General features: G+C 34.3%; 1 protein-coding gene across 1 annotated transcript; it reads right to left on the reverse strand.

Moving 5' to 3' along the window:
• On the reverse strand, positions 1-27,497 carry LOC123535358 (uncharacterized). The gene is made up of 3 exons (XM_045317989.2): positions 27,363-27,497; positions 19,847-19,893; positions 1-3,260 (listed from the first exon to the last, which is right to left on the reverse strand). Exons 2-3 carry the CDS (start codon positions 19,887-19,889, stop codon positions 1,300-1,302), a joined length of 2,004 nt encoding a protein of 667 aa, XP_045173924.2. The 5' UTR covers positions 19,890-19,893; positions 27,363-27,497; the 3' UTR covers positions 1-1,299.
• Between the last annotated feature and the right edge of the window lie 411 nt (positions 27,498-27,908).

Consider the following 27,908-nt stretch of genomic DNA (forward strand, 5'->3'; position numbering starts at 1 on the left):
GCATTTTTTATTTCTAGGCACAATATCACAACTTGCTGTATATCTTAATCCAATTTCTCAACACGTTTTCTAACATCATACGTATCTTTAATTTCTTGTTGAAATTCTTTCCTTTGCATTGCACATTTAACATTATTTGGACAATACTTACTCATAACGGAGTTATTATTCCGCGAGGTTAACAATGAAACCAGTTTTGCTATCATTCGAACAAAGTTATCATTAAACAATCACAATAGCAAAAGAAGAAATAAAAAAAGTAAATTGCACTTTACATTTGAAAAGAAAAGTATTGCTATGAAATAGCCGAATTAGTAACAGTTCCTAAAGTGAAGCCCTGGTTACATTTCAGTATAATTTTTCCATGTCATTTGCCCCTGAAACGACTGTATATGTTGATCAGTTTTCACAGCAACATCGGGATAAATTACATTGACCTAATATCCTGGGAAAGTGGCATCGATTCAGTATACCCACTATACCAGGACAGGTGGTATTCTTTAATATACCAAGTTAAGTGACCTTCTCTTAATGCACTAGGATAAGTAACATTGATTTTATACACAAAGACAATTGACCTTGATCTAATACACCAGGATGAGTAACCTTTATATAATACATCAGGATAAGTGACATTATGGCTGTGTTTGGTGTTTTCTGTTCTTTCGGTAAATCTACCCTACCATTTTATCTTTGATTTGACACATCATGATAAGTGACCTTGATTTGACACATCAGGATAAGTGACCTTGATCTAACACACCAGGATAGATCAAACTGATTAAATACTTCAGATAAGTGACATTGATTTGATACTTCAGGATAAACGGCATTGATTCAATGCATCAGGATAAGTGTCCTTCATTCTATACACCATGAGAAGTGACTGTGATTTGATACTTCAGGATAAGTGACCTTGATTAAATACATCAGGATAAGTGACCTTGATTTGATACTTCAGAATAGGTGGTCTTGATTTAATACACAAGGATAAGTGACCTTGATTTGATACTTAAGGATAAGTGACCTTGATTAAATACATCAGGATAAGTGAAATTGATTTGATACTTTAAGATAAATAACATTGATTTGATACTTCAAGATAAGTGACATTCTTCATATACACCAGGATAAGTGACTTTGATTTTAAAAGGTGAAAATCTTTAAGATCTGTATGTATTCTTAAAACTGTATATTTGATATATCATCTAATCTTTGTTTAAGTAGCTACTTTCTTTGTGAAAATATGTGTTTTTTACTTTAAATGTCAAGAAATATCTCTTATATAACTTTTCACCATTATTTCCCGAATGCAAACCCGTTTCCAAGAATATGACCAAATCTTTTTCTGGAACCAAAGCGTTTACCGAATCGAAAGCCTCTACCTAAAACACTCCCCCAGCCACGTTTAGATACATTATCGTAAATGTCGCTATCACCAAGTAATTGTGTAACCTGTCCATCACATGTGTAATATGATATGTCTTTATCTTCTCCAATAAGTGGATTATCCTTGCTCGAAATATCTTCGGCATTTACAAACACATGCCCAAGGTCGTCAACGAAGTAATTCACCACATGCTGTGCTGATCGTTTCTTCAAATCTTCAAGTCCGGCAGCAACTGTATATGATTTGTCAAGCTCACTGTTGGAGTCGGCGTGGTGCTGAATCAAACTGCCTGCACAACCAAATATCCTTTGCTCACTCTTCTGCAAGTATTCCGAATTCAATTTATCAAAGTCTTCTATCAAGTCGGTTCGAATGAAAATATTCCCAAAGTCATCTATAAACTGGCTTACGTCATCTGGGTCCGGATAGTGTTGTTCAGCACTGTCTCGTTTTCCAAAGCTTAGTCCATTTCCTAATACCCAGCCAAATCTCTTTGCACCTCGCTTGCCAAACATGTAACCCCTCCCAAGGACAAAACTAGCTCTTTTGTTGGATTGGGGATCGTATTCCAAATCTGGGAAAGTATATGGACCATCTATATTAGGCATCCCATCCTCAGTTTCAGAAGATCTTTTTCCAAACGAAAATCCTCTACCGAGAACGAGGCCGTATGGATACCGTTTCTTTGGGTGCAGATCTCCTCTTTTGCCAAATGAGTATCCTCGTCCTAAAACAAAACCGAATCGTTTATCTCTATCTTCCATGTCACGTTTTCCAAATAAAAATCGGTGTCCCGGACTACTATGAAAATATCTTTTGTCATGAAGTTGATCAACTGCATCATCTAGGCTATTTTCATTATTGATGCCAGAGAAAGCATAATTTGTATTAAGTTTAATTGGTTCATCGTCCATTTCACTATCTCGTTTTCCAAAAGAGAACCCCCTGCCTAGAACATTTCCAAAACTCTGCCTCTGACCTCGTCCATGGTAAGATTGTCTTTTACCGGATATATAACCATGCCCCTCTAAACCAGAAATAAAACGCTTTTCCAGCTCGACTTCTCCTTTAGTATCATCTTCATCTTCAAAAGGAATATTGTTTACTGATGCTTGCATACCGAGTTCTCCTGACATAGAATTAGTCCCTGGCATTTCATCTTTTTTACCAATCGAAAATCCCCTGCCAAGAACATTTCCAAAGAAACGCGCAAATCTCTTCACTCTAGTGTCTCTTTTTGACCTCTTGTAGTTTGGGAACTCTCCGCCGTATATATCATTTAAAACCCATTTCTTCTCATCTACTGGTCCAGACAGATCAACGAATTCCATATCTTCATCAATATTGTCATCGTTGTTTCTTTTGTTTTCTGTTTTGTCGTTGTATATGTCTGGAATAAAACCTTTGTTACCTTTGTTATTATCTTCATTTTCATAAACTTCCGAGTCACGCTTTCCAAAGGCGAATCCTTTACCAAGAACAGAGCCATATCGTTTCCCGAAGCTCATTCCATGTCCCAAGACAGTACCAAATCGCTTTCCAAAAGTCATGCCTTTGCCAAGGACGGATCCAAATCGCTTTCCAAAACTCATACCATGTCCAAGGATATTGCCATAACGTTTACCAAAACCAAATCCTCTTCCGAGGACGAATCCATAGCGTTTTTCCGGTTGATTATCATTTGCAGTATCCTCTACAGTATACTCGTCTTTTCCAAGAATAGGAAAACTTGCACCTGTTTTATTGTCTTCTTGATGTGATGTATCTAATGAGGATTCATCCTCTGATGTTCGGCTGCTTTCTCCCTGCTCTATTGATATCGGTTTGTCCACTACATCGTTGTTGTCGGAATATTTGCTCAAACTCAAACCTGAAAATAGTGAAATATTTTCTTGTTTGAAAGTGGCTTATGAGAGAAGCCAATTTTATTTAAATATATACTGATCAAAAGAAGTAATCCGCACGTAAGTACAGAGTACATTTAACTTTATGTATTCAAATAATTGTGTATTTTCATTGTTCTTCATAGATAGAAAATAAAGAGATAAAGAGATTTTATTTTCAGACAAATCATCGACACCACAGCGCCTAGCAGTACAGACGAACACGTATATTCCGCAAGAAATCCACCAACATTGGTTTCAGTCTTGTTTTATGTATACTCCCGAACTGCACTACACGTTCAATATTTGCATAAATACTCAAATCTACTTTGTCATGTCTCACAAGTCTGCTGTGACATTTTAGTCTTTTTAACTGACTGGTACCAGAAAAGCCAAATACACTTGGGGCCAGGACCCCCACCCTCCTCCGCCCCTGCCAACTGATAGTCAGTATTTTCTAGCATGATAACGCGTACGTACTGAACGTAGGTGACTGTCACAAAAATTGAACACATGCAAATGTAAAACTGACACTGGGAACACTTGCTTGGGCTTGAAACCCCGCTTTGTAACGTGCGTATCATAAACCAGGTACAAAAATTAATACGCTCACGATTTTATTATACCGATCACTACCTATGATAAAAATCTAATTTTAGTACCCTCCTACGATATGCGCAGAACAAAGCAGGGATCAATTCGCAAGGAAGTGTTCCATACAAGTAAGATCGATTTATTGTAGTTATTGATTTCTCGTCGGAAGTCAGGACCGGTGTAATTTGACAGAATGGTTACAGAATCGTTGATTAATTCCAGGGATTCATAGGTAGGTGCTAATTTAAGCTTAATCGACTTTGTTTTCAAGTGTCAATTTAACAAATGCACATTAATATTTAAGAGCATCGATGGTTAAAAAGTGCATGCTGAAATAGTAACAAAACTCGTTTTGTTATTGTCAGCTACGCTCAGTACGTGATATCATGCTCGAAAATACTGGCAATCAGTTGGCAGGGGCGAAGAAAGTTGGGTATGAGGCGGGTCCTGACCCTAAGGTTAAATTCACATCGAAACCCAAGGGTAGAGTAGAGTAGAGACCGACGCTATAATCGATAACGCACTTGAACGGTATAAGTACACCAATCGTATCCTCCCTGTTGAAGAGCTGAACTCTGCAAACCCCACGGCAAGGTAGGGTTTACTGGTTCCTTGCTTTTCAACACAGCGCACAATGTGCAGGGAAAAAAAGTTTTACATATTTCTAGGGCCCAGTTTTTGATTGGTCGGTTACTTTACTGATTGGGAGTAAGTATCATTTACATAACAACATACCTTTCCCTAGAGTACCCTGTGTCTGTGAGAAAATCTATATACATGTACTGCTCTCTGCAACTGCATGGTTATTTTCAATGAATGCATACACATAGGGTGATTAAGGGAAATATTTAGATTCATAACAGTTTGCAGTTCGTGAGATTTATATATGCGAATACAAGTAATGACATGACGATTAGACAGCCTTATGGAATAAATAATAAATTACATTGTTAAGTGAGCCGCACCATGAGAAAACCAAAATAGTGCGTTAGCGACCAGCATGGATCCAGACCAGCCTGCGCATCCGCGCAGTCTGATCAGGATCCATGCTGTTCGCTAACGGGTTCTCTAATTGCAATAGGCTTTGAAAGCGAACAGAATGGATCCTGACCAGACTGCGCGGAAGCGCAGGCTGATTTGGATCCATACTGGTCGCAAACGCACAATGTTGGTTTTCTCATGGCGCGGCTCAAATGTTTACTAAGAGGGAAGCAATTGACCAGTCGCCATCCGCCTTATCATTTGTTGAAGGTTGTTTGTCCAATTTTTAAGCAAAAGGATTAGATTATACAGTTATGTGCAATTACAATGTTATCCTTTTATCTTGATTGACAACTGCCGATTGGTTAATTATATAATTATATACTAACATATAATTCTATATACTCAAAGAATGTGGCATTAATAGATTCTTTTTAAAATTAAATGTTGTATGCGATGATATGCCGGTATAATTTCAGTCTGAGTCTACATTATCTCCAGTTAAAACTTAGTTGTATCATTTTCAAATAAAGTTAAGAAAACAGTCTGATTCCGTCTACATTATCTCCAGTTAAAACTTAGTTGTATCATTTTCAAATAAAGTTAAGAAAACAGTCTGATTCCGTCTACATTATCTGCAGTTAAAACTTAGTTGTATCATTTTCAAAAAAGTTAAGAAAACAGTTGATTCGTCTAATATCTCCGTTTAAATCAGTTGTATCTTTAATAGTTAAGAAAACAGTCTGATTCCGTCTACATTATCTGCAGTTAAAACTTAGTTGTATCATTTTCAAATAAAGTTAAGAAAAACAGTGATATGTTGAATATTCCGGTAATCTTTACTTAATGTAGAGATGAGCAACGTACAATACAATTAACACAGTCATGTAGAACCTGTCTGCACCAGCCCGCTAAGCTCAAAAGGGAGAGCGCAGATCTACTGATCAAAAGACGAATTTCAAACTTTTGATTGTGGAGGTAGACGTAAGGTGCCACTACGAACATTGTGTCAGGCATTGTCGTGCGCTAGCCGACTGGACGGCTACTTCACACATGAAGAATTCTACACTACTAGCGGTGAGGGGATATAACTTTTTAAGACGAGGTAATTATTTGTAGTAAGTTTTAGGACCAGGCTTGACTTAATGTAAAGTACATTTTCCTTGGAACAGACAAGTACATAGATACCCATTATTTATTGATTTGATTTCATGGCACATGACTGGTTATAGACCTTTTATTCTGAATGTATTTTTAAAAAAAGGTTGTCCTGCATTACATTTTCTGAAATATCAGTGACCATTACTGGCGTAGTGCCATTGTATTATGGTAAAATGAACTATCCTCGTCAGATAAGAAGTGCATTTATTTACATATAGAGTGACCAATTTTCCACAGTCTGCTTGTCGCACCAAAAAATTCATAGCATCAGTCAAAAACCAAGACACATCATTTAGATTGTCATTCGGCCAACATTTATCTTCATACAACGTTCGCTTAATTTTGTTATGCATGTTAATAAACCGGGAGTCACGGACACTTGGGATCAGCACCCATCCCATCTCCGTCTCAGCCAACTGTTAGCCAGTATTTTTTAAAACGGACCGAGCACAGGCAGAGATCATAGATCTTGTTTTGTTACGATTTCAGTACGTTTAAAAATCATATCTACCATCAATTCACGAAGAGCAAGTCACACGCGGAACATTACTCTCTCTGTATCGCGAAAAATTAATGCGTATAGTTTTTAATAGTAAACAGTTTTCGTGAAGTAGTGTGTTGCTCTGCAGGTTTGTTATTTAAATCTATGTACGGGACTCTCTGTAAGTAAAACCCGCTAATGGGGCCTTAGTGGCCAATAGGTTAAGGTCACTGACTTTGAATCACTTGCCCTCTCTCACTAATGTGGAAGGCTATTGGTACTACCCAGGTGCCCACCCGTGATATAATAATGCACTAAGGGGCACCCGGGGTCTTCCTTCACCATCAAAGCTGGAAAGTGCCCATATGACATATAATTGTGTCGATGCGACGTTGAAGCTAACCTAACAAAACAAAACAAAAACCGCATTTTGGCTTTCCGAAGCGTGGTCATCTCATACAATATTGGCGCTTCCCACTAATATAACTTTATATAAGGTATAACATTGCTCATCGAATCATATCTGTACATTCATGCTCAATTTCTTAATCATAACAGAATTTCCCCTAGTGGATATATGCGTCTTCGAGGGTAGTTTAATTACCATGCTCATTTAAACACAGATAGGAAATCGGGATTTCTTGAGTATGTTTTTTCTTTTGTTTGCATTTACATACAGATGTCATTTGCAAAGGTAATTAAGTCCCAATTTATCCTGTGCTTTGTGTATTTGATGATTAAGGGAATAGAAATTTCTATCATGAGACATTTCTGCCCACATCCTGTTCAAGAGATCGTTTAACCAAGCATTATGCTAGTCTAGTAGCTATATCGGATGCTTTGATCGGCATGTTATAATGGTGTACAATCGCATTTACTAGCAGAAACGGCTCCCAGGATCTCTAATATAACGAAACAGTTATACTTTTAAGTCCTAAATAATCTTGGATCTTGAAACAAACCAATACTTTCTGATCTGAATGATACAATGCATTTTGATAACATAATTTTCAATGAATTCTTCCAAAATCAGACCAAAGTGCACGACAAATATTAACATGGACTACATTCAATATGTTGGAGCCTCAGTGACGTATTTTAGGTCACATTCCAGCTTTGTGCACTTCTGGGCATTGTTGAAGGCAAGACCGCGCCACTGGCACCAGACAAGAAAGGAAATGCCTCTGTACATGTTATACCCTACCCCTAGGTATTCTATAAGAACCATGGTCATGAACGGGAAAGTGCACCAACCCATTTCAATCGCACATTTCTCACCTAAAATGCGCAGTTCGGTGAATGGGTACCTAGCATATTGAACAAGCGATAATTTATCTTCCATTGTGCACCAGTCACATTGTCTCAATATTTCATATTGCAGAGATACTCCACGTATTTTATGCTTTCGTCAACGTTACAGAAATGACTTGCGTGAACTTCCCTAATGAATATCCGGTCTAGAGGTCACAGCAGTGTGCACATGTTAGGCGAAATGTAAACAAACAAAAACAGAATGCAAAATATTCAGTTTTACAATAAAACTCGAAATGATGAATGAAATTCATCTTAGGTATGATTTTGAATTTGAAGTCATACATTGGTATACATCTGTTCTGTTTATTTAATTCATTTTGCACATTTATGCTGCATATATACATTTTAGCCTACACGTTTAGTTAAACGCAGACTGACATACATTTTCACATCAGCCAATCAGAATGGTTTTGTAACTTTACTAGGGAAGTTCAACCAAATTGTTTCTGTAACGTTAAATTGAAGAAATGTGACCGGTACACAATGGAAGATAAATCAACACTTGTTCAATATCCGTAACACACATTTACCGAACTGCGGGGTTTAGGTATGAAATGCGCGATTGAAATGGGTTAGTATATTTTCCCGTTCATGACCTTGGTTCTTATAGAATATCTAGGTGTAGGGTATACGTGTACTGAGGCATTTTCTTTCTGGTCTGGTGCTAGTGGACTGCGCACCTTGGTAGAAGCACCGTCCTCCCGTATGTCAGGTAAATGGTTTTCTCACACAAAAGCAGTCTATACACCAAGCGAGGTTTCAAAGCCATCTTGGTGTGAGACAAGTGATTCGAAATCTACCAGTCTTCAGTCTACTAACATGCCCACTACCTTACCCTTATGCTAGTATCGATATATTCATACGCCGATGCTTACTTATAGCTCAATAAAACCTTATTAGACAAACATAATTACTTTTTTATTGACTCTCTTACTTTCTTGTTTTTTTACAGACGTTTTATGCATAATTTTAAGATTAATTTCTATTGAACCTGCTGATATATTCTTCCTGTAAGGTTTGACCAGAAATTCATAGGCCGTTGAGTGCATTAAGCATGATGGTTTTTCGGCGTGCCGTATTAAGCACGATTTTATGACCTCGTATGACCTTATGTTGCCTGAATAATGTACCAATCGGATTGCTTGGTAAGGTATTCTCGGTATTTTTAGCCATAATGATAGATTTAGTAAGAGTGGCGCTGATTGGAGGAAAGGCTGAAAATGCTTCACTCTGAGTCATGTGTGACACTGAGTGAAATGACAACGCGTTCGTCATCTATAACCTCTATAAGGACAGCACCTTCGGGTTGTATGCGTACCACTTGAACAGGTGTACGTAACCAAATATTCATCTGCTCATCCGGACATATTTCTGTTATGTTAAGTTCTCTTGTTAAGTTATTTCTGTTTTAATTAGTTTCCTTTCCTTAAGTTTGTTTTTACAAAAAGGTTATTTTTTATACAGTCATTAACTCTTACTCTGCATTACAGCAACAATTTCTAACACAAATTTGATAATAAGCTGAAGTAGGGTAAGGGTTCATGTTGCTTCCAACAGTTCCAGAAATAAAGTATAGAACGTATTTCAATATTGTTTGCTTACTGTTACCATCTTTTAAGCACCAAATTGTGATTGTTTGGTGTCTGTCGTGTGTCCCTCCACAATTTCTAAACACAGTCTTCTTCAGAACTACTGTCCTCATTTATACAAAACTTCACAGAGGCCCCTTTAATTTAAAATACATGTACAGGTTTCTGCCCATATATAACTTGTGCTTTAGTCACGCCGACCATCTTTTTTAAAAATATTTCTTGTTTCGAAATAATGACCAAAGTTCTTCAATTTCCTCGAAAAAATGACCTACTTAGACCAGGAAATTATCACTTTCTTTATGAAAGTCACGGACATTTTTGTATCCTGTTGTGCACGGATGCTCCCTATCCTCCCTTGCTATGAGCAGATCTAAAATGACTTATCATCAACTAACAGAGGAAATGTAGTACCTGCCACTGCACTTCTAGTCCTTAAATTTGACTGATGTCATCAATTATCCAAAAGAGGAAATTTATATAAACTTCGCTTTTACGGAAAAGTGGACCAGTTTATAATGCATGAATGGTTGTTACAACTCCTACCATATGTACTTTTGATAGGTGCTGCCTTTCGCGCTTTTTCTCATTCAATTTAAAGACACACTTGCGCCATGCAGTTTTCTATGCATATTCATTTTCCCTTATTTATGACTTAGAGCTCATCAATATGTTATTTCACTATCATAAAAAAGAATCAGAAAATGTCATGAGATATTTATTAACACACCAACTTAGCATTAAAAGTTTACACGTACTTTATTTTTGTTAAGGGTTTAAAGGTAATAAAACAATTATATCCATAGCTTGTTGATCGCGGCCGGCCGCGATCATATCGAATAGGTAAAGTATATGTGCGCTGGGGAAAATATTTCATGATGGACCTGTGAATTCTTTACTTATGGGTGAAACAGGTCTCAAGCGTAAATACGACTAGCTTCTATTGATTATAAAACATACCGTACAATTTGTTGTGAATTAACTGTTGTTGTACTTTTAGTAGTTCAACCGCCACCCTTGTTTAAGAGCAACATTTAAAAACACGTTTTTTTTCATCCTCAAGTAATAAGTAAGTAGACTCGCCCAGTTTAATCAATAACCCACAATTGACCGACCCCTCTGGTACAGTATCTAGACGCATAATCTAACTCTATACATAGAGCGCCTACTTCACCCGATTTACATTCGGAACATTTTCACGCGTTTCGGGCTTTATAATCATATTGGAGTTCCTACGCTTTTTGTTTGCAACGATTCCAGGGCTATGAGATATTTCTATCCATAGCAACTTAGCATTCAAATTTTATCTATGGTGGTTCCAGGCCCATGATACAATTAAAGCACTTTCAATTGACATGTATAATTGATGATTCTAAACATTTGAAATTGTGCTTTTCGTGGGATAATTAGATTCTTCTAACTATATCAATTAAGAATTTACGTATGTCTTTTGATGATTCTGGGGTCGTAAGTCATTTCTTCTCATTGCTATTATCATTTAACATTGTGAATTGTGATGACGCGTTAGATAATAAAAAAATTGCTAACATGGCTATTAAATGTCTACTCACAACAAAGGTATTTCTTCAAGCGACAACTAAGCACTACAAAAGCATGTATTTTTCAACGTGACATATCTAGCACTAACATTTAGAAAAGTACAGTAATACAGACATGCATTTTGTGACGTGACATATCTAAAATCTTAGACAATTCTTTCTTCCTTCCGTCCGCACATGTAGTCAGGTGAATTTAATTCCATTATTTCAAACAATTAGAACGAAATTCAGGACAGACACAAACAATATTAACAATTTATTACATACATTTCACATCGGGGGGGTGACATAATTTAATGTGTGTTGTTGCATTAATTATTTCATTTAGTTGAATATTGTCAATCTTATTCAGGCTACTGAAGAAATAAATAATATTTACATAACATCTATACGTGTATATAAGTATGTAATAAAAACGTTATTATCTTTGCATCGGGAAATATGCACTCGTTCTTTTGCAAAAGAATATTGCGCTCCTAAAGTCGCTGCAGAACTCGTGTGCAAATTTCCCGATACAAAAGCTAACAACCTTTAATTATTAACTTTGTATCGAGAAATATTCACGAGTTCTGCAGCAGTGATATTGCACAGTCCAGGAGAGCAATATTATTCCACTAAAGAACGAGTGCATAATAATACTTTTATTTAACACGTATCTAAACATAATGATATTATATAAATATAATGTATGTGTTCAATAGCCTGGACAGAATTGACAATGCTAACGTAAATAAATGGAGTCTAACACGACCCGATTTGTTTTCCTATTAACCAAAGAAATGCTGAAGACTATGTGTTATTATTCAACAATTATTTTTTGCTGACGTCACAATTATTACGTCATGGCGTAAGACGGCATAGCGGCGCGCTGGAGAAGAAATCAACATAAATCAGGCACATATTTGATGGATATCGGCAAGGATATACATAATAATCCTTGAAAACCTGTTAAATTCGAAATAATATATCTCAAACAGTGATTTGCGCGTGAATAAAATCATTGTTTGTCGTTTAGATGCGTATATTATTATATTCTTTCGCATCTAAACTCAAAACAAACCTCAACGTCATACATTAAAAATGACGTCACGTGCCTAATATGATTGAACTATATTGACGTTTCCGGTTTCATTGTATTTTAAAGGGATGAAAAACGATTATGTAATATACCGTAACTTCCGTTTACAATCTTCAGTTTTAAATACCGATTTTCAGAAAAGAAATGTAGGTCTGTGTCTGTTTGTCATTCTTATGCTATTCGCTCGTTATTCCTTCGTTTGTATTAATGTGTAAATGCTCTGAAACGCTATGTACATGTGATCATTTACATATATCACTATTTCCATGTGGAGAGTTGCGATGGCGGCAGCTTTCTTTGAATGTGAACTTTCCAGTTGATTTTTGACCTTATATTCATTTTAACCAAAAACAGTTGATAAATGAAGTAATAATCCCGAACATGGAATGGCCTCGTGAAAGGTTTGCATATAAAGTGATTCTTCAGATTCAAAGGCCGATGTGTAAATAATGTTCACTATAATTATAGACATTAGTAAGACGTACTGATGAACGTGTACGTCTAAATTTCATGATTCTATAAAATGTTCACATTCTATGAATAGATCCGAACGTAGCACGGTCGTGTAAATGATCTATTGATATGTTCCCTTTACCTTTGCGTTGAAGCTTAACACTGCTACTCCCGATAAATCGAATTATTGAAGTACTAACATCAAACAAAATGTCACGAACTATATTTTAGTCTAATACTATATAAATGGGCCACTAGCCACTAACGCAAGAAGTTGGTCCTCTTCTCAAAAATCGGGGAATGCCTGAAGGGTATATGATTGAGAAAATGTTTCGTTAAATTTATGATCCTGTACTTTATACTTTATCACTTTGTCCTTATACTATATGTGTAAAGCAGCAATATTTATTTGACAATTGCTATGATTCATCATCCTATTGCAATGATCGTATGATATTTACTGACAAAATGCCTAATATACTACATGTGTTAGCGACATTATTTATTTGGCAATCCTATTGTGATGAACATTTGACATTTACGGATACAATGCCTTGTTGTTCATCTTTCGCGAAGATTTCTCCGTGTTCTACTGATAATTCTAATATGCTTGTTTCTGTTGACGTAACGTTAACTTGCGATGACGTCAATGTTTTTGTTGCGACTAAGAAAGAGCGCTGCTATATTTCATTTTCTGTTTAGATAAAGGACATAAATTAATGGAATCGAAATAATGTACAGCAAAATCGTTTTTCACTTATTCGTCACCAGAATAATTCACTCAAGCTACGCCCTCGTGAAATTAATCTGCGGACGTACAACCCCTTTTTCGTTTATAAATAATGTTAAAACACGATTTTCTATACATTATTTTTTAAATAAATAACCATGATGCATTACGTCAGGTCGATATTGTTTGTCCAATAAACATGCCGATTTAAATATATATAGATATGAAATCACAATGTGACGTATGCATTTTGTCTGTTTGTATTAACATCTGTTTGTATTAACATATAAATGCCATTTGCATTGGTAATTAAGTCCAGATTTATACCATGCATTATGTTTGTAATGATGCTAGCGATAGAAATTGCTTCCATGAGACATCTTGTAAAGAAATTACGTAAACATAAGAAAACAGATGTGTAAATAAATCATTATGAGCTAGGTATTTTGAATAAATTGAAATCCAAGGACGCATCAAAACAGTAGGCCGGAAACTGAAAGGATAACAATAGCGATCTAAAAATATTTTCCATCCGGACTAAATAAGAAAGGCTGGATGTCTTCACTTTTCATTTATTTAAGGGTTCTTGCTTATAACCTACAAAAAGCATCACAGTTAATGTCTGTAATACAAGATACGGGAGTCGTTTCACATATGGTGTATTAGCACACTTTCTCAACATATACATTTTAGAACTCTGGTTACAATTCAACAGTCTTTTCACTTAAGCTAATCATGACTTTATATAAATGATTAATGTATTTTGAATTCTTCCTCACCTACATTGAATTGCAGTATGAATATTTAACCACCCAGTGAACCCTGTGTACCTCATCTAATTTCTGAGTATAACATGGCTCAGGTTCTTGTTCATTTAAGGTAGTTCTTCACGTTTGATACAGTCTGAACGTCACATTTTTTATCCGGATAATATTTGATAAAGCCTCGACATTTGGAAAGAAAAATGATCCAACCTATAAATTCCATCACGTGAGTACATTTGAAACGGCACCATTTGTTTCCAAAAATAAAAGTGTTAATAAAAATATTGACACATGAAATGATTAAGAAAAATGCTGTCAAATCTGCTTGCAAGTGCGAATCTTTTAACTTCATGGCAAATATCACAAAAATAAGCACACTGACCTACATTTCTAATTTGGCCAAATAATAGACAATGCCTTGAAAAGTTTGATTAAAATCTACATTCAGATGATTTCATAGAGGAATTAAAAATAAAGCAGATCTACTGGTAAACTTACGTTAGTCTAAAAAAATACGAACATGGTGTTTTTAATTTTTTTTTAAAAAGAACACACCTGCTTTGTAACAGACAGTATTGTTTCTTACATATATTTTCTTCGACTTAGTACTGACGCCCATATAGTGGAGGTAACAAATAAGTAGACAGACTTGGAAGCAATGTTATGAAATAGATAACTCAGATAAAGCTATATACATAGCTATATACCGAACCCCTGTATACGCAACATTCAAAAGTCTTTGAGACTGGTGTAACACATGTATTTGTTAACAGAAACAACTTAAGAATTTGTTTCTTGGAAGCAATTTTATTATCATCTTGAAAATAAAGCACAGGATCAGAGCAACTTAATTACCATTACAAATGGCTATTGTATGTAAGTCTTGCTTAAATTGGTATATTGATTGAACTGCCACAATGACGCAACTATCAAACCAAAGAATTGCATTACGATTATTCATTATCTATATGATGCAGAATACGTTTGGTGGGCAACATAATATAAAACTATGTTGAGACGAGTACGTCCGACGGAATTACGTAGGGATGTTCAACGAATTCACTGAAATGATTTCTAATATTTTCACATAGCTTCAAAAATTGTCAAAATTGTCGTATAATGTAGATAAGGGATTTTTTGTTGATACGTGTATGTCAAACTATATTTTTGATACTTTATGAGTAAATTTTAGCCCCCATGGAAACGTATCTTTTCCGATTTTTGCAAAACAGTAACTTTTCGCTTATCTATCATTTTGTCTATTTTTCCAGCTACGATCAAATCAGGTGAGCATTTACGTGAAATATAATCGAACTTACTTCAATAAGTTCAAACTATAAATGTGACATAATTAAAACTTTTGTCAGGCATTGTGTTTGGTCATCTCCTGAAAATCAGTGTTGAACGGAGGTATGCTATAATGTTTTTGTTTTGAATAAAACGAATGAAGAAAAAGACAAATCCTATGCTGCTTAAAGTTAACGTGATAATGGGGAGGTTAAAAAGTGGCAAGGAGTGTATCACTAACGGCTTGTGGTTCAGCAGACAGTTACGTTCAGTCACCAGATCTTCTTGATATGGATCAGTCCATCACAGATCAGTGCCCATTCCACCCAATATAACTAGAATATGACGTAAACATTTTTTTTGTATTTGATTTAGGAATATATAAAATGTGTATTTACTGGCAAGGAACACTGTATTACTATGACGGTGAGTGACTATAGCGGTAGTGGAGGTAAATAGATATTGTTTAACCCTTACCCTTCTAAATTTCTATAATGATCTGGTCCATCATTCAGTTTGGGCCATATCACTTATTTTTCAAAGGGATGTTCACTGAAAATTTACTGACTGAATGTGCAGGCTAATTTTGGTCTGCATTGGTCGCAAAGGCAAAATAACTTGCCGCCATCGGGCTAAAGATCAAGTTATGAAATCTATAATTTAAGTTTTCATATAAACCTTCTCAAACATTTTCAAATTTCAGTAGTAAAGATATTAGAGCCGCATCATGAAAAAACCAACATAGTGTCTTTGCGACCAGCATGAATCCAGACCAGCCTGCGCATCCGCGCAGTCTGGTCAGGATCCATGCTGTTCGCTTTCAAACCCTATTACAATTAGAGAAACCGTTAGCGAACAGCATGGATCCTGACCAGACTGCGCGGATGCGCAGGCTGGTCTGGATCCATGCTGGTCGCAAAGCCACTGTGTTGGTTTTCTCACGGCGCGGCTCATTAAAGGATTATTTGACATATATCCTAAAATACAATGCAGTATCGACATACGGTTTTCAGTAATGATGAGATATTAATTAAGCTGGAAGTTTAGGTAGAGAAGTCGGTAGAAGAATCGTTGTTTAAAATAAAACGGTCAAGTGGCACCTCATCGAATTTTTTGAAAACAAGACGAACTGGTGATATTTTGGTACTATACATATCCCTGTTCATACCGTGACTAGCAGACATACATACACATTTTTTGCGTAAAATATTTATAATAGACTTTGTAAAATGATATTCTTTTGCCAAATAATTGCAGGAAACATCGAAAATAGACGTTTCACATGCGATTTTTTTTGTGAATGATTTTTATAGTATATATGAAGCAAAATGATCCCAGTCTCCATATTAAGATCAAACACTTTTAATGGGGAATTATTACTTTTGTTTTAATGTTTATTTATTAGTAAAATACTATTCACAATTTAGTATATTCATAAACAGACACTGTTTTATCCGCTTCAAGAAAACTTGTTCAAATGCTAATGCTTGAATGTCTTTGTTGAGTTTTCTGTAATATGATTAAGTTCACGGTTGATATTTACGAATATTTCCCATCTATAAAAATCGCAAACATTTTCACGTCGCACAATTATCCACTTATTCATGACCGCAATACGTTGTAGATTATAGACTAAGATTTTCGTTTTATTATGAAATAATTTTGCAAGAATAATGCAATTTGCAACGCTTCTTGCATTTAAGTGATCAGACACTTATATAAAATGCAAGATATGTTCTATGGTGTAATGCAATTTATCATTGCTCTCTCAGGGATAACTGTATTAGCGCTTGAGAGGAAACAAAATATGACGTGTTTTTTTTTCGCAGGCGGTACCGTCTGTATACGAGCTGTTCTTTATGTTGATTTGTCCACAACCAAATTTGTCCTTATATCGTTCAATAAGGTGTCTCCGATACAGGACATAGATGAAGTAGTGATTAACGAGAATCATAAAAAAGAAATTTGCGGATAATCTTTTTAAGAAAGTAGCATTAATTGTAAATATCTTCTCTCGTACTTGGCAAAGTGCAACTGTTTGTGATATTTTCGTTGCGTTGATATGTCTCCTTATGCTACCTAAGAAATGGAGGATATTTGTTTGTAGTGTAAGATCGAAATATACTAGTATTTCACCGAATTCACGAGCAATATAATTAAATATTTTCACGAATGCGCGGCCACGAGTGAAAATGTAAATTACTGTGTTCATGAGTGAAATATATTTCGATCTTCCATTGAAACAAATTGTCTTCTTATTTAATGTATTTTCAATGGTTTTAAACAAATTATATCCATTTTACCCGCGCAGCATCACATGCATTGCTTCATGATGTCATAATTGCATGACGTCATGATATCTTTGTAGAAAAACTGTCAAATAGTTCTAGATCTATAAAAATTTCAGATTTCTTTTAGGTTTTATTTAATATTACGATGGAACGTATATCTTTATGATACTGTAATTATTTATATACGTCTTTATCTTTACTGAAGTATATTTTGCAAAGAATTGACGATTATGTAAATAAATTTTCTTTGCATTCGTATTCAATTGTAGTTCCGTACCAGTAAAAAATAGAAATAATAATCTCACTGAAAACATAAGATAAACACTTTAATTCCATGGCTGGAATAATAAGACAGGTATAACTCAGTCCACTGCATGGGCGATAAGTAATCTTGAAACGATTTAAAGTCGTTCTTGGACAATCCCTTTGACTATTTACCGACAAGCTTTTCAGTAAGCTCATAATATTACAGTTAACATTGCTTAAGTAGGTCATGTTAAGATAAACTTTCAAGTCATTTAAAAGTATGAAATAACAGACATTTTGTCCCAAAAAGTTTATGGTAGTTATTCTCATTATCTTATTATCTTTACAATAACAATAAATTAAAATCGAATTCTTAAATAGAATTTTACTTATAAAATGTGTAAAATGGGATGACGCAAAAACTAAAATCGGTTTAAATTTTTAAACAGGGAACTATGTTATACTTTAGATAGCCTACGAGTCCTAACACTTGACATAAAGAGTATTTCAAGGAATGGTGGTGTAAGCTAGTTACGGTTCTTGTCGTATTCGCTATATCTAAATTGTTTGTATCCAAGGTAATGAACCCTTAATGACATTGTAACAGAACCAGAAGTAAATGTTTCGTATATGAGTATAAACGGTATTTCTGACACGTAATTCGATAATTAGTCGCGTCAAAGTTATTATGAAATAATTCTATAAATCTAATTGCCATTTGCAAGAAGCATTGCAAATGGCAATTAGACTTATAGAATTATTTCATAGTGACCGGGTGGTCATATGAAATGCAAGATATGTTTTCTGGTGTAATGCAATAAATGCTGCCTCTTGGATAAATGTATTAGCGCTTGTAACCAGGATTTTGTAAACGATGCCGTCTGTAAATGTTTTGCTCAATGTATTCATTTGTCTACGTCAAAATCTGGCATTATATCATCGAAGTATAGGTTATAATTCATAAAGCATTATAATCTATTTCATTACAAAGCCAATAAATAATCTATAACCAATTTATAGTTTAAACGCCAGATTGTTTTGAGTGACATGTGAAAGATGTCAACGATTTATGTGAAGAAAGGTCTAATTAGTTCATTACATTTGATTGTCAGGTGAAAGTAACCAACTGCCAAGTGAATCAAAATAACACCGCCTTCATGAATATGCCTTTTTTCAGCAGTTACGAAATATCATAAAATAAACTTGGCCACGTTTTTTTTTGAACATTTCGCGTTAGCCATTGGACAGAAAAGATGTTTGAATTATAAAGAGATGAATTATGGTACATTTGTTAAAAGTAAGTATTTCGAGAACATTAATTGCAAACTTTTCAATTTGTCATCATTATAACGCATAGTTTCAAACGTAAATGGATTACTTAGTGAATTTTGATTTGTTTATGTATTTATAAATTGTAAAATAGTAGACGTAAAATATTTTTGAGACATCTTTAAGTAACATATCGTCGATTGCTTTACTAACTCTACAATACTTCTGTAATTGATAGCGCAGCACTTGATCTGCACAAACGGCTTAAGCAAGATTTTTGTTTGTTTGTTTGGTTTTGGTTTAATGACTTTTCTAAACAGTATTTCAGTCATGTAACGGCGGGCAGTTAACCTAACCAGTATTCTTGGATTCTGTACCAGTACAAACCTGTTCTCCGCAAGTAACTGCCAACATGAATCAGAGGTGGAGGACGAATGATTTCAGACACAATGTATTTTATCAAATCGTCACGGAGAACATACGCACCGCCCGGGGATCGAACTCACGACTCCATGATCCGTAGACCAACGCTCTACCTACTGAGCAAAGTGGGTGGGTCTAAGCAAGATCTTTGGATATAATTTGACATCAGGAAATGTGTAGATAGTGAAAATGGGAACATAAACAACATGCAGTTCTCAAATATGTCAGTATCCATTTTCGGTAAAGAAGTTTTCTACAGTACAAGACAATATCATATAAGTATGAAAAGAAAAGGATACAGTCTTACATTGTACAAGACAACATCTAGAGCGCTAGCGGACAAATATACTCACCAAGTACGCCGATCAAAACGAGGCACGCATACAGGAACTTCATGCCGCTGAAACGAAAATAACTTATAAGTAAGAAGGTTCCCTGATAATACTTTAACCTCATCAAATAAAAAACTGTGTATATTTTGAAATAACTAAATATGTTAATGTCGTAGACACGAACTTTCACGGATAAGACCAAAATGGCTTCTACGAGCGGAAATGAATTCGTGAGTTAAAAATTGGGAAGTTTGTATGCTCAATTGAATCATGTTTTACAACAAATCTACAAAATCCCATGCAAAATAAATAGCGACCACTGTAAGAATTACAAATGAAAATCATCTATGTCTTCAAACATGTCTTGTATTTATTTATTAAAGTCAGTCGTTTCGACGTTATATGACTTCACATCACGTATAGATCCGTAGAAATAGAATAGTCTGGCACTGGGAGACCAAATGTATTGGCCTTACGTTGGCCTCTGTTTGAACAGTGTATTTTCCCCAAGTTTCTCTTATATAAGTAAAACCTTACTGGCACTATATATGCACACCTTTGCACGGCTCTGAGAAAGACCAGCTATGGATTTATGTATCTAATTCAAATACAAGTTGTATGTATATCACACTTTGTATAATTAAAGAAGAAGGCGGTAAATGAGTAAAATTACATCATCGAATGATTCGTTATCCGTAATAGTTTAATACTTTATCAATATTATATTGTTTTTGAGTTTGACGAAATAAGAGTGGTAAAATATTGTTAGTTACGTAACACGATACTATGTTAGAACGCATGTTAAGTGAACTTGTTTGTTAGCACTTGTTTGAAAAACCTGTATACATAAGATCCATCCTCAAGGTTTTTGTGTGTGTTTTTGTTGTGTTTAACATCGGGCGACACAATTATACGTCATATAGCGACTTTCCAGCTTTTGGTGGTGGAGGAAAATCCCAGTTGTCTCATCAAGCATTATTCCGGACACAAACATGCCACCTAGGTAGAACCACCAACATTCCGTAAGTAAGCCAATGGATGGCCTTCTTGCGACCTATTGTGAGGTTACCTGTTAGGGGCAAATGCGTCAGCGACCTTAACCGCTTGGTCACTCGGGCACCTATCCTCATGGAGTGTATATATAACAGGTATTTTTATGACTATCAAGTCCATCGGGAAAATCACGCTTTTGCCAGGCAAATACTTTTGGGCGTATATGCTCAAGACTGTGTGGCAATTGAAAAGACCAATATCTCAGTTTTGGGAGGATTTCTTATATTGCATTCTATGACTTTACCGTGGCTTTTATGTAGCAGTTGGAAACGGAACAGAACTGCTCACGTTTTGAATCATGCATCGCCTGTATGGTGTGTATAACACATATATTGAATATTTTAGACAGTAGCGAACAAATGTTTCAAGTCAACAGTGGTCAAGTGATATGTCTTATCTAACTTGAACTTCTTTTGTACTTTTTTGTAATATGAAAGATACTGCAAAATCTATCTAAGGGGTGGGGCTGGGGGAGGGGCGTTAGATGTTTTGTTTTTCTGCTATAGTAAGAATTATTGTAAATATGATTCCATATATGTTGATCTAAGACTCTGACGTTTAAATATAATCGAGCTTTACAGTAATATTACGTATTTATTTTACAATTTATACCTATTTTTTTTTAAACTTCACATGAATAATATTTGTCTTTAATAAACGTGCATATATGATTTATAATTGATAGTGTAGGCATAGGAAATAGAGATCAATATAACTGCACGTTTACTAATCATACCTGTTCTATATTACAAAAGTGCTTCTACTGTGACATTTTGATACAAGCAAAATGTATTATCTGCACCACTATAAAATACTAACTGGTATTTCAATTGTTAAAAGTTATTTTTACCATAAGTAAGCTGACAAAATCATATAAGGCAGGGTTTAAAGGGTAAATCAAACACAAATGCCATTCTTTGCGGGTCATAACTTTAAATGAAATATTAAAACATTTGTTATTGATATTAATAAAACTATCATACATTTCACATTTGTAAAATGATTTTTTTTGTTATTCTAAAGACTTAGAAATCAATTTTAGAATTTATTTAATGCATTTATATCGTTAAAAAAATTAGGGTTTATTTTTAGATAGTGCGTGATACCAAATGTGTAGAATGACTTGTAAATGAAACTAGTGTGAGTAATGAAAACAAAGACACCAATAAATACGTGCACGTTATTTTCGCGAAGAACGGAATCGTCTTGTTTTGCTACTAACTGCCCCCACCCCATCCCCTTGAAGGAACACATGTTTATAAAGCATGGTTAACAAGTTAATTATGTTTACTAAGACGAATTCTGCTAATATGGGCAATGAAATTGTGAACAGCTGTTAATATTTGTGACAAAAATCTTGGAGTTGGTTTGTTTATGATAATGGAGTAATGAACATTTTTAGAAATGCCAACTTCAGCAAAACAAATCTCCGAGTTGGCTGGTTTATGGTGTCGCAGTAATGGATCTTTTTATAAATGCTAACGTCCGCGAAATTGTTTGTGCAGCTATGATACAAGTGCTGAAATATGGAAAATATCCACACATAGATAATAGTAGTGTTTAAACTGTTTTGAAATTTCGGTTAAAGCCCCGCCTTAAATAAGACACAGATCTGAAAAAATGTTAGTATAAAAATGAAAAAAAAAAATAAAACAAAAAAGTACAGACCAGAATCATGTATACAGAGATTTTTCTGAAATTGAAAAATGAATAAGCACCGATCATTGACCATTTTAGTACCGTCTTAAATATCTCGACAAGAACGATGACGCCATCTTAGGCCTTTTTAAAGGTCACAACAAGGATGACAATTCTGTATTATTTTGGATGTCAGTTAATGCACATACTGTTACGGCATATTTAAATTCGAAATCATTTGATCAAGCACGGTTCAGTTCAAGTGGCTTTGGTTTGTTGAATCCTTAACACTTTAATCTTCAGCGAAATAATTAGAAAACAATGCAGTTAACTTTATAGAGTTCCAATTATAATGAAATTTGTTAATCATTAAGACAAAGTGATAGTTTCTGTAAAGAACTATGTCGATTGATTTTATAAGAATGAAGAATTAAAGGCACTGCAATGCACATATAAAAGTTCCAGCAATGGACAGCAGATTTGTTAAAAACTGCACTAACCAACAAGATGGAAGCTTCTGTAAAACATTGCCTTAGTCCCTTTTGTATAAGAAATTAATAATAATACATTTTAACAGTCCATGTGTTAGGGAATAATATATTTGCCACCTCCCCTACTGTGTTGGCCTTTCATCAAAAACAAATTCTTTTTCAAAACCAATCGTTTTGAAAAAGCCCGAAATAACTGTGATAAAAACAGTCCCTTCGAAGGACGGACTGTTTGAATAACTGAACGTGCAACCAACGTAAGTAGTTGCCTTCTAATGGGGGTAGCTTATTTCACAGAAATAGAAACCTAAGTTGTTATTGTTTTGCAAATGTTTCTATAGTTATCAAGTAAACAACTGAGTCATATCTGTACTATTATAAAAGTACTTTAAGGCAAGAGATAATTTTTTTCTACCTTATTCATAGGAATATGAAAACTACTCATGCCAACATATTCTATTCTTTATTCGGCAAAAGTGTGTCTTTATAGAGATAAAGCAAGTATTTTTCGTGTATCTGTGGAATCCCGAGGGAATAAGAAGATGCTTTAAATAAGAAGAAACGAACATGTGTGGACGCTACTCTAGAATAAAACGTATTAAAAAGCTGAAAATTAATGTATTGTCCTCCAACGTCATAAAACGTGTTAAAACATTAAATAGAGGATTTTTTATTTGTTTTAGTATAAGATCGAAATATATTTCAGAGAGAGAGAAGATTGTAATGCAAAATTTTCACGAGTGGCGCAGCCACGAGTAAAAATTAAATTATGGTGTTCACGAGTGAAATATATTTCAATCTTACAATGTCACAAACAAATTTTCTATTTATTTTATGTATTTTTAATGAATTTGACCAAATTATATCCAGTTTGTCTGCGCAACGTCACGTGCATCGAATTATGATGTCATAATGTCATAATGTCGTGACGCCAGGATATCTTTGTAGAAAAACTTTAATTTCCTGATTTTTGTTACACTTTGTTATGATAGAATGTATATATTTATGATCCTATTAGTATTCCTATACATCTATATCTTTACTGAAGTATATTTTACATGGAAGTTTCTATTATTTATAGTCTAATTCATATTCTTTCGCATTCAAGTGTAGTTCCGTACCAGTGAAAAATAAAAATTATATTTTCACTGTCTGAAACAGTTTATTTCATCGATATATAGAGGATATTTGTTTGTTTTGAGTGAATATGGAATATATCTCACTGAGAAGTGAGAAAATATCAAATATGTTCATGAGCGCGCAGCGCGAGTGAAAATGTCAAAATTTTCTCACTTACAGGTGAGATATTCTATATTCACGAAAAACAAATAAATTTTCTTCTTATTTTGTGCTTAATAACGTTGAGATATGCAATTTGCAACAAATTTTAATCTTAGCGCGGGAAACAGACGCGTGTAAATGGACATGGCGTCAGACGTGTTGTGACGTTAGAAAGACGCACACGACATAAAGTTCCATTTTATTTTATTTCTGCTGCATAACATTATGAAATTCTCATTAAGTAAACTAATTTGAATCGAGAAATATACCGTAAAGAACAAAGTGCGACTACAATTTTCATCCTGTTTTAAGCAAATAACTTAAAATTTATACACAATGTACAAGTAGATCGGCATTTACAGTGAGTGATATGCAGTGAGTGATATGGATTATATTTCACTGATAAAACACAGTATTTCCCCAGTTAGCATAAAATAAATTACAGTATTTCACTGCAGAACATAAAATAAAAAAGAATATATTGTCCATGGACGTCATTTAATGTCCATGAATGTGGATCATGCTAACGCCATTGCCTTTTCAATTATACATTATGGGGCCGTATAAGTTTACGCTTTGCCACGTAACGCGCATATATAAAAAGTGTCAGATGTTGACCTCATTTGGCATCATATTATGACGTCATAGTGTATGATCGATTTTTTAATTTAAAGTTTTTGAAAATGTTGGAATAGATCTAATACTAACGGTAGGCGAGAAAAAATATTTATCATGTCTGTCAAAGTTTGTCAGGCGTTTTCTCAACCCTGGGGATAGCGTGGATAAAAACCACGCTGGTGCTCGATTTTTCATTCGACATTGTCTATTAGGTTTTGTAAAACCCCTGTCTTTCACAAGCAGTCACATAAGAGCCCCCTTTTGCATCGGGAATAGCTAACATATGAAAGTAAAAAGAATATTACATTTGTGTCTTTTCAAATTGAATTTATTAAACTTGTCGAATAGATTTATTATAAAAAGACTCTCATGTTATAGATTTCACGCAAAGATTCGACTTTTCAGCTTTACAATATATCTTCTCAGAATCAGAGATAGGCTACTAATGGGAGGTTTGGAAGAATGATCGCAAAAAAAAGGAATAAAAGTAATTATAGTGTCGAATTGACATGTTACAATTTAACAATTAACATTATTACAAAGTGGCATTAAAAAGTAACACTTAATGTTTAAAGAGACTGTAGTTATTTTTCTAATTGAGGTCAAGTCGAAATATTTATCCGAAACATTTTAACGGACGAAAATACAATGCACTTGTCAGACTTTTCTAGAAACCTAAAACTACACTCAAAAGGCACTAACGAGTCATGTCATTTACCAAGTATCATTTTAGAAGTGATAAAAAAGGGTTTGGCATTAATAGCTTGCTGAACCATAGTTAACCCTTTCAGAAATAAAACATTTTTGGGGCTGAACGTACTTTTATACTGGATCTTTTCGTTTCTTATCTTTTTTGATAGCGTTAATTTTGCAAGGTTACTATTTTGTAACCAAGATTTATAGTGTTACAGTTATTATTGAAGAGGTCCGCCTCCTTTTTTACGTTTAGTTTTAAAAATTGTTTCCTTTACTTGTAATGGTAAATAAAGAATAATGTGAATTCAGAAAATTCAAAGAAGTTATATATCTATTAATATATAAAAAGTAAGTTTAGTTCTTCAAAGTGCATGACTACTGTTGAACATCAAAATATCATTAAAACACATATCAACTGAAACTGGACATCAAATACGATACACTAATGTTGCTTAAGTAAATAATTTCAAGTATGATACAAAATAACCGGCTAAATTTTCTACATTTTTGTATCATATTCAAGAGCGTGACTAATGTTACATACTTTAAAAGGGGTTTTATACAAAAATTCAAAAACATATGAAATTCCTTTACAATATCTTTTAAAAAAGAAAACGCTTTCTTTCTGAAATAGAAACTAAACTAAATCTAAGGTTTTGCAGATTACAAAATGTGCAAAACAGATTTAGTCAGCTCTAGTCACGCATCCTAAATGCAATGTGAAACAGAAAAAAGTTAAAATATACCTTTATATCATTTTCATAACAGAACAGCTCTGATAATACCAATTTATTATATTTATACAATGTATTTGATATTTAACATCTTTTCCCATTTTATTATTTTTTGCCCATTTTGATTGTTCGTCTGGTGACATGCTCCTTCAACTATTACATGTCGATAAGTAACAAGTTTAACAAACATTTTCCCGAGAAGCCATTAATATTTTCATTAAGAGAAATCTCGAGCGCTTTTTAAAGGATTATTTGTCTGAGAAACTCGTCAGTATTGCCAAACAAGTATTTTCCATTTTGATCCTTGTAGTCACCGAAGTCTTATGTAAAGGGATTATATTCCAAGAAAGATATCTACTTAACATCATTGCACTCTCTGACTTTCGGTTAATGGGTTTGGAGATGCAATAATGTGAAGAGATTTTTAATTAACATTTATCTTTTTTTCAAAATGTTAAATTTGTAAGTATTTCATTTCTTGTACAAATGAGATAGAAAAAAAAGCTTAGAAGAATTTTAAAACATAAAATGATTTACTCTAAAATTGCATATATCTATATCAAGAATTAAACACAATCTTACAACTTCGTTTGGAAGAATGGCATTCAAAAGCATTAAATTTTCAACGACAAACTTCTGTATCTGTACTTGTAGATCATGCTTTTATTCGTTTTACTTTTCTGGGAATAATTGAAATATAACAGTTGAAAATGTCTTGTAATTTCTGAGTGAAAAAATATATCATTTTTTTTCACCTGTACAAGCTTTAGAAATAAGAAGAAAAGTTGTTCGATTTATTACATAAGATCAATCATGAATACCAATCTTTCAATTCATATGTCGCGACATATTAGACCCGGCATTTATTCAGCGCAAGATATTTTTATCTTACAATCATAAAAAAACAGACATCCAATTATAAAAAAGAAAATTGTAGCCTGAGTAATACTTGTAACTTAGTGACACGGAATTTATTATGACAACAGAAAATGATTTAATTTATAAAAGTGAAGAAAAAATTCCACCTACCTCCTAGCCAACAAGTGATCCACGAAATATTTTCAAAACATCAAAACTTCAGAGAAGGTAAAGCGAATTATTCCTTGTCCTTCTTTCTATGACAAAACCCTGCTGCTGGAGAAAAGCCATTTAAATATGTTCCGTACAGTCGACCAATCAAAAGGCCGGTTTTAACCGATTTCGTTGCTTCATTGGTTATTACTCCGATGCTATAGCAACGTGACAATACAATTAACAGCAATGTCAATGGATAATGGCTGCTCAGTTAACACATAACACATAGTATTCACATAAGTGTTTCTATCTCAGATAATTACGTAGAAACTGCATTGAAGCTGTGATATGTTCGTCATTAAAACATATTTATTTACACATATCTGCCCAAATTAACGAGGTGGTGAGACTACACCTGAATATATCGCAATAATGAAAAAAAAGAACAATTAACTGTTAATCACCCCTATTTTATTGCTAATAGTTTCCATAGTCAAACCTTCGCGTCAATAACAGTGCACAATTTGAAAGCAAGTTTGCTTATTTTACTTCGGACTGTAA

The sequence above is a fragment of the Mercenaria mercenaria genome, chromosome 12 (assembly GCF_021730395.1).
Source record: "Mercenaria mercenaria strain notata chromosome 12, MADL_Memer_1, whole genome shotgun sequence".
Taxonomy (NCBI): Eukaryota; Metazoa; Mollusca; class Bivalvia; order Venerida; family Veneridae; genus Mercenaria; species Mercenaria mercenaria.

Coding starts and splice junctions, on each gene's coding strand:
- LOC123535358 (XM_045317989.2), bottom strand. CDS start 19,889: ATGAAGTTCCTGTATGCGTGCCTCGTTTTGATCGGCGTACTTG. Junction 3,261..19,846: donor CGTTTTGATCGGCGTACTTG/GTGAGTATATTT, acceptor CACTATTTTCAG/GTTTGAGTTTGAGCAAATAT.